Genomic DNA, 17,213 nt, shown 5'->3' with positions numbered 1-17,213 from the left:
GGAAAACGCAACAAGCGAAAACAAATGATCTAACTGAGGATAGCTAGCTAGCATAAAGTCACAAGCATGATGAACTCGCCAGTAGTTAGTTAGACTCGATTGGCTTGCGTGCTAGCAAGCTAGCTACCTGTAGGGATGAATATTTCCCCCAAAATCGAGCAAGTTTCAATACCAGGAATAATTCATATTTATTCAGAGTGTGCCGGGAAATACCGCATAAATCAGAAGTGTCCATTTAAAGTGTTTAAAACCAAGATATGGTCACTATGCCAGGTTTCTCCCAAGTAAGACTGTTGCCGCGCCACATTGGCTGCGCCACTATGTAAAGATTTCACAGCAAGTGAAACTGATATGTAGTAATGACAGAGTAACTTCGATCGCCAACGACATTGTTGTGAATTGCGAAACTGGCCGTTCATAAATTCCCGAGCTTTATCGTGTTTCTCACTTAATTCAGCGCATTTCAGCTGTAGGCATAGACTACCTCAACGCAGAGCTCAGAACGCACAAAGCACACCCCGAATAAGCTATAGCGTTTGCTGAATCATACAAACGTTGTAACGCCAGTCAAACTAAAGTCAAGTGACCAAAGTTGCTACCATTGTTAGATGACCTCCCAACGAATGACAGAATATCTCCTATTTGGCAAAAATCTAGTTGATTATAATACAGATAGCAGATCAGCTCATGAATAACGGGGAGATGAAGAAATGAAATTGTTTAAATGTCAAAGTATCTTAACAGGGACCCCCAAAAAATATCCATATCTACTCTCATTCCGTTTGTTGAGCACAACATTCTCTACCGAAGCTCTCACGTGCAGCGATACGAGACAGCTCAGAGAAGCAGGAGAAGTGTTACGGATGTTATACGTTAAAAGTATGTTGACGTGCATAGGCGAGAGGTGCTTTGATAATGCAGCCTATGGATTATAGAATGAAGTTAGGCATTTTCATGCGAGTCAGGATTGGGACGAAAGGAAAATAGCCTTTTATATAAGGCTATACAAAACATTATGGACACCTGCTCTTTCCATGACATAGACTAACCAGGTGAATCCAGTTGAAAGCTATGATCCCTTATTGCTGTCGCTTGTTAACTCCACTTCAATCAGTGTAAATGAAGGGTTAAAGAAGGATTTTTAAGCCTTGTGACAACTGAGACATGGATTGTGTACGTGTGCCATTTAGAACGTGAATGGGCAAGGCAAAATATTGAAGTGCCTTTGAACGGGGTAATGTAGTAGGTACCAGACGCACTGGTTTGTGTCAAGAACTGCAACGCTGCTGGGTTTTTCAAACTCAACAGTTTCCCGCGTGTATCAAGAATGGTCCACCACCCAAAGGACATCCAGCCAACTTGACACAACTGTGGGGAAACATTGGAGTCAACATGAGCCAGCATCTTTGTGGAACGCTTTCGAGTCCATAGATGAGCAAACGAATAAATGAGCTACCACTTCCTGTTGTTCAGCCAGAGATCAATTAACCAAATATATAGACCGAGATTCATTGAAACAAAATCACATTGATTGATTATCAGACATGTCACGGGCTTTTGGTCGGGAGTAGGACAGGCTGAAGAGCAAAATGTTCTCGTCAGCTAATATACAGTATAAGCAAACTAAAATAAAGATGATCGTTAGCACTCACATCAATTTAGATAACATTTCCCCGGAATAAACAAAAATCGGACATTGATTGATTTATCTAGACGAGTCCCCCACACTTGTCTCAAAACAGAGCGATGTCACTTTCCGAATCAAAAAGGTGCTGGAATTATAATCTAGGTGAACACACACGACTATTGCTTATAATTAGTATAACAGTTGGACATGGTTTTGGGAGTTTCAATATAGGCAAGAATTTGATACATGCCTACTTTAATCCGATATTTTCATAATTCAGTTGACCATAACTAACGTGAGTTTTCCTCTCTCTGCGTTTATTCTAGGCCCAATGGCTGTTTCCTCGTCTACTTACTCCACTGCCGCCGCGTTGTTCTCAATACCAGTTTAAATCACAATAGTTTACTGTGTTATACAAATCTGCCTTTTTTTCGGGTTGGGGCTCATTTAATTTCTGTGATGTCAGATGAGGCCTGGGCTCGGACTTCAGCTCACCGAGCTTGTGTCGGACTGGGATCGAATTTTCAGTTCTGATGAGAACTCTAAACTGCTTTCTGGTCTCGTGTGCAGTCCGGCATTGTCAATTATGCGTGTGCTTTGAATTGATGGCGACTTTGTGTGAAGTAAATACACTAAGCTAAAGGCTTCCATGCGACAACCCGTTTGGGTAATGTGCTATTTTATTTTTTGCCAATCTGCTGCTATGCATGTTGTGTATTTTGTGGAATTGCAGTAGTGCTACATTGTGTGAAAAAAAAGAAACCATTCTGGGGAATGTGAAGAGCGGTCCCTCTACAGGCCATTGCCTTGCTACCGGTATGCTAGCTTTCCGTTAGCTAGTTTCCACTAGCTAGCATCTAACAGCAGGAGAAACAAAAAAAACAGTGTTGTGAATTGGGCACAGAGCTATGCTCTGCCCCTACCAGATCTGCGAGAAGGTTCTAGCAAGTGTTACCCCTCTGTCCTTTGACTGTTGATGGATGTGGATGTCCGGTTCAGGTTCCAGGCTCCCAATGAATGTCATGATTTACAAGTTCATTGCAATTTGCTCTTTAGTGCCATCTGTTCAGTATCTGATGGAGCAGAACCAGAAGGTTTGGACATTCATTTCAACATCCAAGGACGGTCCCCCCCCCCCCAATAGCAAGCAATGTAATAGCTGTCACTGCAAACTAAGCGCTGGGCGGCAGGCCGAACGCCCGGAGCTGCTAATGGCAGAGCAGTAGGTAACTGAACAGCTTGTTTTGAGCAATACATTTCTCAAACCGTAAAATGTACTCAAATTAACCACACTTTTATGGACATTGTAAACATAATCCTTGAATTTTATTATATGTATTTTGTTGAATAAAAAAATAAATAATCGCAGTTAGGGCACCGCCCCTGATGCCCTCATGGACGGGCCACCTCTGACACAGAGGTTCATGTGACAACATGACTCACTGGCTACTGCCATTGAAACTGAAAGCTAGAGGGGAGGGCCAGACAGTCATGGTCAACAGACTCTCCACCATGGACACCGTGGACTGATATGAGTGATAACACAGCACCACTCACTGGCCAAGGCCAGCAAAAACAAGCTTAAAGCAGAATAGAAACCAATAGTAATTCACTCTAGTTTCCCTTTTTATATATATATATATTTATACTGTATATATATGTGAGCCTACATCACAACTGCATCACACCTACCTACACCCACATGCTCAAACTCCAGCTCCTGCATCACTCTCCGCCACATGGCCTCAAACTGCACCATTTTGTTTCACTCCGTCGCCCACGCACCCTCAATATTTAGATCATAAAGCACCTGCACATCCACACTGGTTTCCATTGTGCAAGATTGAAAAATCTCCACACCTCCCTAATGTGTTTAGGGATATAGGAGGAGAGGCATGGAGTATGCCACTGTTTTGTCCTTAAACAATCCCAAAAGCACACTCACACACGCATCATATTGATGCGACGCCGCTGCTCAAAGAGAATCGAACATACCACTACCACTCTAGGACAGAACTAGTACACTCTGTTGATTAAATACAGAGTCGGACTGATTTAGTCCTGCAGTGCCTTTTCTTCAGAGACTTTTAATCACTGCAGACGTCACTTGTTAAAGTATTGATGTTTAGATACAGGAGGCCTTTGAGTTATTTGTTGTATTTGGCTCCTGGGGATTTGAGACTCGGCTCAGATTGTTTTCCGAAAGTACTTTTACTGTGATTCTATAGACACTGCGCACGCGAGCACGCACGAACGCACGCACGCACGCACATACACACACACACACACACACACACACACACAGTATGGGGCTTGAGAATGTACCATCTCAGGTCAATGCCTTTTCCTTCCCCTCATCTTCTCTACTTTACCGCATTTTTCCAAATCAAAGTTCTGATAAAGGGAACATTTTGCGTTACATTTTCAAAAGTTAATTGTTGCTCCAGGCATCGAGATTAAACAACGCAGTGATGTGAAAAAGTTGGACTCTGATGAACAAAGTGTTTCTCCTCCAATTCGTTACTCTGGCAGATGAGCCGATGATAGTGGATGTAAATATTAAAGATGCTATGGCAGATTACCCTGCTGCTGGATCTAGATCTGGGTTGCTGCTGGATCTAGATCTGGGTTGCTGCTGGTTCTAGATCTGGGTTGCTGCTGGATCTAGATCTGGGTTGCTGCTGGATCTAGATCTGGGTTGCTGCTGGATCTAGATCTGAGTTGCTGCTGGATCTAGACCTGGGTTTCTGCTGGATCTAGATCTGGGTTGCTGCTGGATCTAGATCTGGGTTGCTGCTGGATCTAGATCTGGGTAGTTGCTGGATCTAGATCTGGGTAGCTGCTGGATCTAGATCTGGGTTGCTGCTGGATCTAGATCTGGGTTGCTGCTGGATCTAGATCTGGGTAGCTGCTGGATCTAGATCTGGGTAGCTGCTGGATCTAGATCTGGGTTGCTGCTGGATCTAGATCTGGGTAGCTGCTGGATCTTTTTAAACTGCCAATCAATGGCTTCAGTACACAGAAAGGAGCACAAAGGAAACAATTCAACAATTTGTGCAGTTTAAATTGGTGGGAAAGTTTATGTCTGTCTGTGGTGTGGTGTGGGAGGATACCATTTGGTTGTTCTGTAGATTTGGATGCTGTGTGTGTGTGTGTGTGTGTGTGTGTGTGTGTGTGTGTGTGTGTGTGTGTGTGTGTGTGTGTGTGTGTGTGTGTGTGTGTGTGTGTGTGTGTGTGTGTGTGTGTGTGTGTGCGGATGTCAGAAGATTATTCAGTGGGATCCACGTGGGTTCAGACGTGAGTCGCCATTCGATATGTGTTTCTGTAATTCCAGCACACTGGTGATCTTTATGTCTCACAAACTAAATAAATCTGTCCATTAAATTGACATTTCAGTTTCCATAGACCTTCATCAGGTTTTGTCTGTCTGTCTGTGTTTTCCAGGCGGAGGGAGAGGACAGCCTGAAGAGGATGCAGCTGATGGAATTGGCCATCCTCAACGGCACCTACCGAGACGCCAACATCAAGTCACGTAAGGATGACATCACCGCTCCCCCTCCCTCTCCCTGGGGGGGAGCAGGCTCTGACTGACACAGTAGAACAGCCCTTTGTGTGTCCGGGAGCTCATGGGTGTAATTCAAGCTGCTCCTTTTCTCTCACAACAAGTGAAGAGTGTTGTGTGGTGCCATGCAGAGGGTGCTTTTGAACAGAGGGTGCTTTTGGCTTGCCACGTTCAGCATTCACCTCAGTGCATTTTCCTATTGGGTGGCACTCGGTCGAGTCGAGTTCTTTGAAGGGGGAAGAGAGGAGGTCTGGCTATGACTGGGCGTCCATTTTGTGTCGCTGAGAGAGATGCGTGCGTCATTCCAATCACATGGTGTTTGTCCTAAACAAATCCCAGCCAGCACTTCTGTGCCAGATTCTAACTCAATACTGGAGATGAATGGAGGCAAGCCTTGAATACCTCTCTCACATAGTGCTAAATGCTGTGTAGTGGAAGCTAAGGCCAGTGTGTCCAACAGTTTGCTTATGTAGCTTGTTCTCCTATTCCTGACTTATCTGATATGCTTTGAGTGTGTCCTATGATATGTGTGATAGATGCTAACTTCTGTTTTGTCTCCTCCTTTTTCTCCCTCCTCTCTTCCCCTCTCTGTCTCTCCACACATCCCTCTCTTCTCCTCATCCTCCTGTGCTTCCCCGCTCACTCCAGCTGCCCTCGCCTTCTCTTTTGCAGCGAACGCCCAGGCGCCCCGCATCATCACCGGCCCCGCCCCCATGCCCCAGAATGCCCTGCGCACGCCCACCCCGGCCGGCCCCACCCTAATGCCCCTGATCCGACAGATCCAGACCTGCATGCCCAACGGCTCGCCCCACCCGGGCGTCATGACCCAGGGTCCCGAGGCGGGCCTCATATACGCGTCGCCCTACGATTACCCCTACACGCTGGCCCCTGCCACCTCCATCCTGGAGTACCCCATCGACTCCAGCGGGGTGCTAGGTAAGAATGCGTGCCCCTGCGATTGCCCCGCAGCCCCCCACCAACACTACCACCCCCACGGCCAGTGGAACCCCGCCCCCACGCTGATCCTGCGCCACACCTCCTAAATAATCCCCCCCCAGTCAGCAACAGAAAAAAACATTCCAGCTCTTTACTGCATCTTTCTTTTCACTGTCACGAGACACTTCTCTCATCTAAAAAGCCCTTTAAGTAATGTGTGCATAAATAAATAGGCTGTTAAGTGCTCCACTGGCTCGACGTGAATTATAAGAGGTAGCTGTTTTATTTTGGAAAAGGTCCTTACCCTCCTCTCTCCCGGTCCCCGCATACACACGCGGCCCTATAGCTTTGAAAAAGCCACTTTAGAAAATCAGATTAGAAATATCATATTACCAACACAACGTGACTCCATTAAGAATGCTCCCAAAGGCACAGTGTAAACCTGAACTGCTATCAATACATCAAAATGCCAACAGCAGCTTGTCCAATTGGGTTGAGCACATTCTAAATAGTCAGTCTGTACCGTAGCAGCCAGTTTTCTGCCCAGTGCAGTGGACCAAGCCTCCAACTGTGTGTCTGGGTGAAGGGAGAGGGGGTGTTACTGTGAGGAGAGGGGCGGGGGGGGGGGGGGGGGTCGAGGAGCAGCGGAGCCCAGCGAAGATTTCACCCTGTCTCTCTCTCTTGTGTAACCAATACAGCGTCCTCAAAGGCCGAAGAGCTGCCCCTCTACCTGGGGTTTCAGACCTGTCACTTTCCCATCACTGTGCAGCGAGGAGAGCCCTCCAACCGGCCTCCCTTTTAAAGAAACACCTCCCTCCTTCCCTCCATCCCCTCACACAGCACACACACACCTCCCCCCCCCCCCTCCCTCCCTCCCTCCCCGCCACCACACGTTGGACTGGTCGAGGATCGGCCCTCTCTGAACAACCACAAGCCACATGGGGAAGCCTCAGCCCTTCCTCTTTTAACGTCTGTTCAAAGTGGCGTGTGTGTTACTGATCAACCCTTTTTGATTTTCCTGTCCTGATGATGATGATGATGATGATGATGATGATATATCTGTGTATGATGATGAGGGAGAATAAGCACTGAGCCCCACACTGCTGGAGACCCCCCTTGGGGGTGTGGCTCTGGGGCATCGGGAGGGGTAACATGAGGTCAGGGGTCAGCGGAGGTCGGGACAGAGGGGTTACAGAGCCAAGGGAGTGGTGGGGTGTGTTGGCGACGAGGCACCTGCAGGCTTGACAGGCTTTATTCACAAAGGGATTTTAGGACTTTCTGTCCCCACGCTGACAGTCTTTACTTCACTCTTATCATAATATTCACCGAGTTATTCTTTCAGCTCAAGTGTAGCCACTCGAAACAACAGTCAGTGAGTGAACAACATGGCCCTTTTTTGTATAGCGTTTTTTTTTGTATCGACTCAAAAGGAATGTCCTAAAATGGCTTTGGGAATAGGGCCTGGCGTGTGATGCTTCTCAAAGGACCGCCAGACACTCCCGGCACTAATTCCCCGTCCCCTTCCTTTATTCTATAGGTGTGGCTTCCCCCCACGAAAGGCTAAAAGAATTCCAAGGATCCTTACTGAGCCCCTCATTCGATCTAAGTGTTAACACACAGACACTTTTGTTTCACAGCGGCCTTTTAGTATATCGAACCATGAGTCAGGCCTAAAGCAGTCAGTCAGACAGACAGACAGACAGACAGACAGACAGACAGACCCCCTCACTACTGATGTTTACACTGGCCAAACCTCCCCAAAGAGGCACAGCTCTTTATACCATGCATTATGTGTGTGTGTGTGTGTGTGTGCATCCTGTACACGCACATCCACACATGTATATGTTGTTTCACTGACTGCTATGTCTGGGCTTGAGAATCTATACAAATACTGTCTCGCTTTACTAATCACTTAATTCATTGCCTTTTTTTTCCATTTATTTTTTAATAAGAGATGTTACTTTTTTTATTACTGCAAATGTGCCTAAAAGCTTTCGTCTCTGGGCTTTAACCAGAGAGGGAGTGATCAGTATTATATTTCAAACGAATAACTAGAGAGATGCACTTCCTGATGCTCAACCTGAGATTATGTGACTAGTAAAGCTCCCCTCTGTGTGTGTGTGTGCGTGCGTGCGTGCGTGTGTGAATGCATAAATGCCTAATGTCAGCGAATCTGTAGCAAGGACTCGAGTAAACAATGGATCCTTACAGTCGAGGCTACTCCATTGTCATGGATGTTACTAAAGTCCAATATGTCTCCTTGTTGCAACAAAACATATGAGTATAATTTGTGCCTTAACATGTATTTCTAATGATTTTTCTTAATTTTTGTTAGATCTTTGGTCATATATAAGCCTTGATGATATGATGAATTGAATCGATGGAAACGGTGAAGGAGGAAATGACCTAATCCTTGTTTTGGTCATGTTGTTGCAATCCGAGCAGGTGCAGTGACTACTAAAGTTCGAAGGCACGAACTGCGGGTCCATCCTTACCAAAGGATAGTGACCGCAGACAGAGGTTAGTTTAGCGCCTATACGCTTTTGTGTTTTATTGCTCATGCCTGCTCACTGTCGGTCCTGATCTGTTTTGCAATATGTACAAATTGTTAAGCTAGTCGTCCCAGTTTGTGATGTGATGCAACATACTGCACCCCCTTCCTAGTCTTGGCCTCTGAGAACGGTGATTTAGGTGATTCTGAGGAATAGTGACCACAACACAGTAGGATAATGATGCTTTTGCTATCTAGGTAGAGACACAAACACGCATACCTGCATTTAGAAAACAAACTACTCCACTCCATTATTTCGATGACTTTATGAACCTGACATGATGTTGATGACAAATAATGGACTATACCCCTTCTAAAAGAAAGAAGATACAATTACCTGTGTTTTAGTTTCCCCCCTCTGTTGAACGAGAAGGTTGCAATTTTATGCACTTAAGTCTTCAACTCCTTATTAAGTGGATAATGTTACATTATAATTGATCAAGTATGTCCATTTGTATTTATTTGTTTGCGGAAATTACTTTTTGGAGAATCTGACCCATTTAATTGTCCAAGACAACACAAAAGTGGGTGTAAACCTGTCATATCCTGTTTGGTTTTTTCACTGTCTAATTGGACTGCAGTAGCTTCCCATTTTTACTACAGCAATTTAGAAACAAAATGAAATTGTTTATTTAGCGTCAAAAGTCTCAACAACGGCCTTATGAGTAGAGAGGGGTGGACACGTGGTGGGGCTTTAGACAGGAAATAGCTTATTCTGCAGATAGGTAAACCAACGCAACTGCCAAACCCTTTACTCTCTGAAGTCTACCCATTTCCTGCCCTCTTTATTTAAATCCATGCAGAACTTTCCCTACCCTCACTGAATATTGAGAATAATTGAGGAAGTTATTCGAGAAGAAACCATGTGTGAAGTTACACAGGCAACTAGGAATTTGCAGGCTCTGTAGTCTACAGTGTTTTCTCTTGTTCATCCTTAGACCTCAGTGCTTCAAACAGTGTGTGCCTCGTGTGCCTCGTACATACACACACTGTGTATCATCACGTTTACATTTCATTACAGATAATTAATTGCACCTTATCAAGGAAACGGTTGCAATGTGCCAGGAGATTTGATGCCAATGCCAATTGAAAACAGCCGACAAGCAGTGTATTTATCAATAAGGCTACATTTTAGTACATACATTGAAATAGAACAATCCAGTGAAATTAAATGAAAGTTCAATAACCAATTAATGAATCACCTTTTTTTTGCTGCTAAATGATATAGAACAATTAAAGAGAGAGTTCACCCAAATGACAAAATAACATATTGGTTTCTTTACCCTGTCAGCAGTCGGACAAGGTATGACACAGCAACACATGTTTTGGTTTAGTTTCCACAATAATCCATTTTGTAATTTGGGTGAATTATCCCTTTAACATATAGCACTGTATGTTCATCATGTACAGTCATAGTGTCGCACTTTATACGTTGTTGGACATTGCTTGAATCCTTATACTCTTAAAAAGAAAACATATTTATGCCTATCATCAACATGATCCATCACAGTAATGAGTCAGTGATATTCTTTACAAAAAAAGTTCAGATACACACGGTATATTATACAAACTGTATCTAAGGATATTCAGATTTCACTGTAGAGCAGACTGTGAATTGCCTCTGAAAACATTACAGGCCGAATCTGCCCTAAAACAAATAAGTCATGTAAAACGGATCTGTAACATGGAGTTACTTAAGAAGTGCATATTATTACTAAAAGGTCAAAACTTAATCAACAGTAAAAAAATATGATAATGGTAACGGATAGGTAACACTGACATAATTAATGAGAAACCAACATCAGATTAAATTGCACAAAGGCCTGTATTTAATCTACCTCTTTCATCGGTTTGGCCCCATACTCTGATTAACAGTTTTACACCATTAAAAGTTTGGTCAACACTTTATCCAAACATTACGGTAATACAATATAATATGATTGACATTTGTGTACCAGTGCGGTTCGGATGTTGAACCATGAGGCAGGTGGATTGAACGCAGGCCAACCAGTCAAACCTGTGTGTTTAGAGGCAGGCTGTCTCTGATGGAGGCAGGGGAGGAGGCAGATGTAAAATGGCATCTGAAATGTGGGTTTCTTTATCAGCTCATGTTGGCAAAGATGTTGAACAGTCTTCAGTATAGTGTCAAATAAGTACATCAATTGGGTCTAGAGATTTATACAGTATATTCTGATTTACATTTTCCTCCGGACATTTTACAGTGCATTTGAAAGCGTTTCCAACAGCTCTCAACGATACACAGTTTTCTCAAACTCTTAGTACACAGTAAGATTTACAGTCTCTTGTCAATCTGGTGAAGAAGCCACACCTTTCTGTTATTTTTACATCTGTTGCATTTTGCTTCGTTTGAAAAGAGAGACTACGCCACAGAACTTATTTTGCACTGAATGATTTTAAAAAGTAAAAAGCATTTTTTTTTTCATCTCTTCTGCTCCAGTCAGAAGGGCAGACATGTTTAAAAAGTGAAAACTACGACAAACCTCAGACGATGAAATGAGTAAATGAATACATGTGTGATCTAAGCTGAAGAAGTCTTAAACAGACCTCTGTGGAGTGGACAGAGAATTCTAGGGTCCACTTTATGGATGAGAAATTGCCAGAGTATGAATGCATTTATTGAGAAGAAAGAAAATCACCTTGAGACATTTTTTTTATGTTTTTACTGTAAGCTTCTTTTTATTTGTTGTTGTTGCAAAGAAAATAGTATATACTTGTGGCTTCTTGAAATATATATATAAATATATATATTAAAAATATAAAGCAGGAATGTATATGAAATGTCAGATTTTACTTGTATTTTGCAAAGAAATAGCAAGGATTATTCTAGAGGGCTATTTGTAGGAAAGACACATAGCAGCTTTATAGAACCACTTTAGAAAATGTCCTATATTTTTGAATATATTTTAGGGCTTTATACAAAAGACAGGACCTTTTCAGTGTTTATATGCAAGTGCATTTTATATTATGTGTCCTGTGAATTGTCTATTGTCCCCTAAGCTGAGGGTACCGGCTGAAGTGACAGCTTTAGCATGCTCACAGCTTAAACTTCCACGGCTAGTGTGCTATTCTAGAAAATACCATGTAGTGTTGCTTTGTATCATTAAAAGGCAAAGATTTTCATGTTTGTTGTAAATAGAAAACATACTTTAAAAAGGCAATAAAAAATTATATTGAGTAAAAAAAAAACTATACACACTGTTTTGGCCCTAAATTATTTTGTCCACAATGATGTGGTCTTCTTGAATTTCTCATTGTATCCTCTCTAAATTCATTTATTCTATAACAATAAGACTTATTAATATTCATTTCCATCACCACTAGCCACTTGACTCTTGAACCTCTGATGGGCTGTAATGACTATTAACAGTCAGTTAACAATAACTTTACTGACTGTTGTCCAAGACTATTCCTTCCTCCATCTCATTTTGATCTTTCCCTCTGCCTTGATTTACTGTCTATTCACTTGACTGCTACTAACAGTTAGACATACTGTTATTGTCTTATTTAAATTTCCTCCTTTCTAACATTTGAGCGACGGGGGGGGGGGGGGCTGTCGTTCATATTATGTAAAATCATGCTTTCATGATTTTATGACACTGTATTAAAATAGATGAGTTATTCCTAAGTTATTGGATTCAATCAACCCACCATATGAATTGTCCTGTATCTATACTAACAAAAGAATGGATTCCTTTTTTTTCTCCTTTTTTTTTTTTTTACACAACGTTCTCGCTCCAGTGCTCTGGCTTTGGTCAAAGGTGTTGCGAAAGATATGGAAACACATTGTGACCCGTGTAAGTTGGTCAGTCCCGGTTATGGAGAAATCGTATGGTGGGTTGAATGGATGCAAGGTATAGCTCTGATTGGTTAAGTCATATTGTCATCCTGCTGTCACTAGCCGAGACTAATCTCCTCTCAATCTTTGTTCTTTCCTTTCCTTTTTGTTTCTCTCCTTTATTATTTTTCTCTCCTTTCTGTTTGTTTGTTTCCTAACCCTCCCCCCAGCCGCCACTGGCAACTAACCCCTGACCTTCTGACCTCTGAACTCTTCACACATGATGACCTGGCCATTGCCTGCCCGCAGATCAGTTCTCCGGTAGAAAGAAAGAACACATAAAGCAGCCTTGGCTCGTTACAGTCAGTCATGGCACAGCTTCTCATCAGCCGAATAATGGACACACTATAATGGCTTGGCGGGCCACTCCTGCCTGCCCTGTCTGCTTAATAGGGGGACTGACCCTGGCTCTAGACCTGCACTGAATCATTGTTAAGCAATAAGGTCTGAAATGCCCCCTCTGAGCATCCCTGAACGAGTCCCCAGCCAGGCAACTTCCAAACACACCACACCATACTCAAACACCCTGGTAACGGCTGGTCGCCTCATCCGGACTGAAGATGAAGAAGGCGGCCCCTCCCACCCCTCCGACCGCCCAAATCCACCGTACGCATGTCGCCCAGGTGACTTTCCCACTGTCATGGTAACGTAGCTGGCTCTGAATGTATAGCAGCGCGGTGAGGCCTTCCGAGCAGAGTGCATGCACCTCTGTCTCTCTCTCTCTGTCTCTGTCTCTGTCTCTCTCTGTCTCTCTGTCTCTCTCTCTCTCTCTCTCTCTCTCTCTCTCTGTCCACCCATCTATCCTTGCCAACTGATTACCCCTCTCCCTTCACTGACTCTCTATGAAATCCTGGTTCTGTTATGAAATGGAAATTGAGGGGGGTTCATTTTAGCAGGACTTGAAGAGAGACTAGGGGTCAAACAAAGAGTATCAAGCGTATAGAAGGTAAAGTACCTGTCCCGTTACCTGGCATTGTTGTTGTTTTTCTACCATGAAGGAAGATCTTGCGGTCAACAGTTTTTTTTAGGATGTAAAAGCCATGCTTGCCTATCTGCTGTACAAATGTATTTAAATTGTAGATACATGTGTAAAAATGGGGGAGAGAACACCTATGTAATGAAAATAGACACTTTTATTATACATGGGTGCTCATGGCAAAGAGAAATATCTATTTTTCAAAAACATAGTCTTTTATATCTTCATGTATTGTAAAGAGAAATTTAAAATTAAACCCTTTATGTCATGAAAACAATCCTGTTTTCTTTCTGTGGATGGAGAGGTGAAGACCAAAACAACCTTTCATTTGATTTCGGGGTTGAGCATTTAACTGAAGTGGAAAAACAACAAAGTGCCTTATTATGGTTTCTGATATCTGAATGTGTCATCATCAGCCTTTAAGCTGCAGGCCAGGTTAGTACACACAGTCTGTCAGCCACAGAAAGGCCCTTAGACGGAGTCAGTCACCTCAGCCTTGTTGTTACACTAGTCAGACACAGTAGGTCTCCTTCCACCATCGTTTAAGTGTGACTCTAGGTAGATACACAAGTCATTTTTGGTGGTTCCATAGAGTAGTAATATCAGTAGTATATCGGTAATATACCAATAGTGTCAGAGTCTAGGGCATTAGACCCTTTGGTACAATGTCCTATCAATGTCCTAAAACAGGGATCATCAACTAGATTCAGCCACGGGACAATTTCTTTTGAAGTGCATGGTCAGGGGGCTGGAACATAACTACAAATAATTTGTAGACTGCAAATTGACCACAAGAAGCCCAAACAGAAATAATATTTGACTAAAACATATCACTCTATTATGCGTGGTAATAATTTGGAAGAGATGTCCAAAATTAAAATCAGCTGATTTGCTTATGTTTTTACAGTCTTGGGGGGGCAATTAAAATCCCCTGTGGGCCAAATTCAGCCCGCGGGCCGCCAGTTGGGTAACCCTGTCCTAAAGGGACAAATATATGATAAAACATCCTGTTGAGGAGGAGCCTCAGAGTTCCCCAATTATTATGTCCAGTAGTATGCTACTCATGGCAGTTCCTAGGTTTTACAAACAAGGACATCTTGATATGCATCTTCTTTACTGTTAGTTTTGTTGTGTGTCATTCTGGACTGCCTTCAGTAGGAGTTGTCATTGGCATAGACATCGCACTACCGGTAGAGCTGACATCCCGCATCCCTCTACCATGATGTATCTCTCTACCACCTATCCCATTAGATGAGGACGTGTCTGTTTCTGCCCTCCTGATTTACTTCCCATAAAGGAGTATTGGGTCTGTAGTCTTACTGCTGACTCGACACGCTCGGTGTTAATTGGAGGTGAAGGGTTTATGTGATTGTGGCAGCTAGTGATTGACTGTAAAGCCTGTGTGTACTTCCTGGTCTGCACCGAAAGATCGCTCCACATCCCCCTCTTTATTTACTATGCAACAGAAAGGCCTCTGGTGGTGTATGAAGAGTTTCTGTGTCTCAGATTGTCTTCATGTGTGCCATTCCTTTTCAGTTACAGTATTTACGTTTACGAAATGATTCTGTAGTGCAATGGCATATTATTATAATCAGTTATAAATGATGAATACGTATGGATTCTCAATCATTATTATGATAAGTGTTATTATCATTGTTATCAGAAGTCATTATTATATAAGATAATGGATTGACTTTGAAGCGAGGCAAATATGAATATTTTACATAGAATTGTATTGGCGATAAAAGAATGGTAGCAAACAAATGGTTTCATTGGTTGTGAGTGAAGATACATCAGAACCAATAATGAATGGCATCCCATCCCTTAGTAATGTTACTGTTATGCTATTATCAGAGGTTTTTTATTTGTGCCATTTTGACAGCATTATTCTTGACCTGGTGTTTTTTTTTCTGAGTGTGCAAATCAAGCGTGTTATACTGAAGGACACCATGCTGTCAAACAACTGATCGTGTTAGCATTTACTCCATGGATGGTGTGCGACCATACCCAAATGATTTCCTATGAGAAAACAATATGTGTATTTGCAGCCATTGTTACGAGTTTATAATGTATTTTTCTATCTTATTTTATATGTGTGTGAGAAAAAAAAATGTTAAATGACTTACATAAACGACAAAAGCAGCTACGATATTTGTTTGATTTGAGATTCTTTGTAGTTTATTCAATCTGTTTTTTCCTAATCCTGGTCCTGGGGAACCAAAGAGGTGCACACCTGATTCCTCTAACGATCAACTCATCATAAAACCTTGGATTAGTGGAATCAGGTGTCTAGTGCTAGGGCAAAAACAAATATGTGCACCCCTTTGGGCCCCCAGGACCAGGATTAAGAAACACTGCATTAAATTGACTCCTTGACAAAGTCTTATCTCTATTACTGATTCAGATCATTTAACTTTTTCCTTTCCTCCCGTGTTTTGTTGTGACGTGTTAGAGTTAGCCAGTATTATTTAATAAATGATTCCAAACAGACGTATTAATGAAGAATATCTGTTTTATTACCATTCTGAGGGCACTGCATCATTAAAGAAACAGAGGCTATAGGAGTTATTATATACTGGGTGGTTCGAGCACTGAATGCTGATTGGCTGACAGCTGTGGTATGCCACGGGTACGACAAAACATTTATTAGTACTGCTCTAATTACGTAGGTAACCAGTTTATAATAGCAATAAGGCACCTCAGAGGTTTGTGGTATATGGCCAGTATACCACGGCTAAGCACTGTGTCCAGGCACTCTGCGTTGCGTCGTGCTTAAGAACAGCCCTTAGCCGTGGTATATTGGCTATATACCACACCTCCTCTGGTCATTGCTTAATTATCATGCATCTGTATAATGTAGTGGTAGTTTGCAGCTATGAAGTGTTAGGTGACACATGAACCATATCTATGAAGGAATATAGCCTCTTAGACCATTGGGCCATTTGATTCAATCAAACATAGCAGATGCTTATTTTATAAGCATGTTGTTCTCTTAATAGTAACTTATACAACATCCCTCAATTTCAGAGTTCTTGAAATAGTTTTGAAAAATCATGTTACGACTTCTCATGAACTTATTTTCTTTGGCCAAAGTATTAATCTGTGTTTCATTTCAAACCCCCAATTAAAATACCCAAGTTGAAAGTAAATATGAGATGCTAAGGTCAATGTTTTTCAGGGTGGCTTTGTTGACTTCACTTTGCTACTCCCCTCTACATCCAGGGTAAAAACTCAGAAGGATTTACCATCGTTTGCTATGGATACTCTGAAGATGTATGGAGGGGTCGTTTCGAATCCTAGAAAATGGGGACATCCCAGAAGAACGAAGCTCTCTCTCATTGGCCTAGAAAGTTTATGGAAATGGAGGGAAATGCAAGTGGTGGGTGTGGCACAATTTTGGTAGGTCAAGGGTCATAAACAAATTCAACTTCAGGATATTCTACTGGAAGAACTACTTCGTTGTGTACAACCACATTTTATATTCAATACTGGCTTTACCAGAATAACCATGAGAAAGGAGCCTAGTGAGTTGACAAAATGGTGAATTAAGCAATAAGGCGCAAGGGGGTGTATATAGCCAATATACCACGGCTAAGGGTTGTTCTTAGCACGACGCATCGCAGAGTGCCTGGACACAGCTCTTAGCCCTTTATATTGGCTATATACAATCAACCCCCGAGGTGCCTTATTGCTATTATAAACTAG

The 17,213-nt window shown here is 42.5% G+C and overlaps 1 protein-coding gene across 3 annotated transcripts in view; it reads left to right on the top strand.

Annotated features, from left to right (window-relative positions):
* Positions 1-15,998, top strand: part of qkib (QKI, KH domain containing, RNA binding b) — a 92,201-nt gene extending 76,203 nt beyond the window's left edge. Inside the window, exons 5-8 of one of the 3 annotated variants that reach the window (XM_029753052.1) lie at positions 5,072-5,159; positions 5,838-6,125; positions 8,571-8,645; positions 12,703-15,998. In XM_029753052.1, the coding sequence (XP_029608912.1) occupies positions 5,072-5,159; positions 5,838-6,125; positions 8,571-8,645; positions 12,703-12,719 (468 nt within the window). In that variant the 3' untranslated portion in view covers positions 12,720-15,998. Of the gene's footprint in view, positions 1-5,071; positions 5,160-5,837; positions 6,496-6,823; positions 6,985-8,570; positions 8,646-12,702 lie in introns of those variants that run through there. The other 2 variants (XM_029753051.1, XM_029753050.1) reach the window with 2 other exon arrangements.
* Positions 15,999-17,213: the final 1,215 nt, after the last annotated feature.

The sequence above is a fragment of the Salmo trutta genome, chromosome 5, assembly GCF_901001165.1.
Source record: "Salmo trutta chromosome 5, fSalTru1.1, whole genome shotgun sequence".
NCBI classification, from domain to species: domain Eukaryota; kingdom Metazoa; phylum Chordata; class Actinopteri; order Salmoniformes; family Salmonidae; genus Salmo; species Salmo trutta.
Note: the sequence above shows the minus strand (reverse complement) of the source record. Positions and strands in the feature narration are given on the sequence as shown.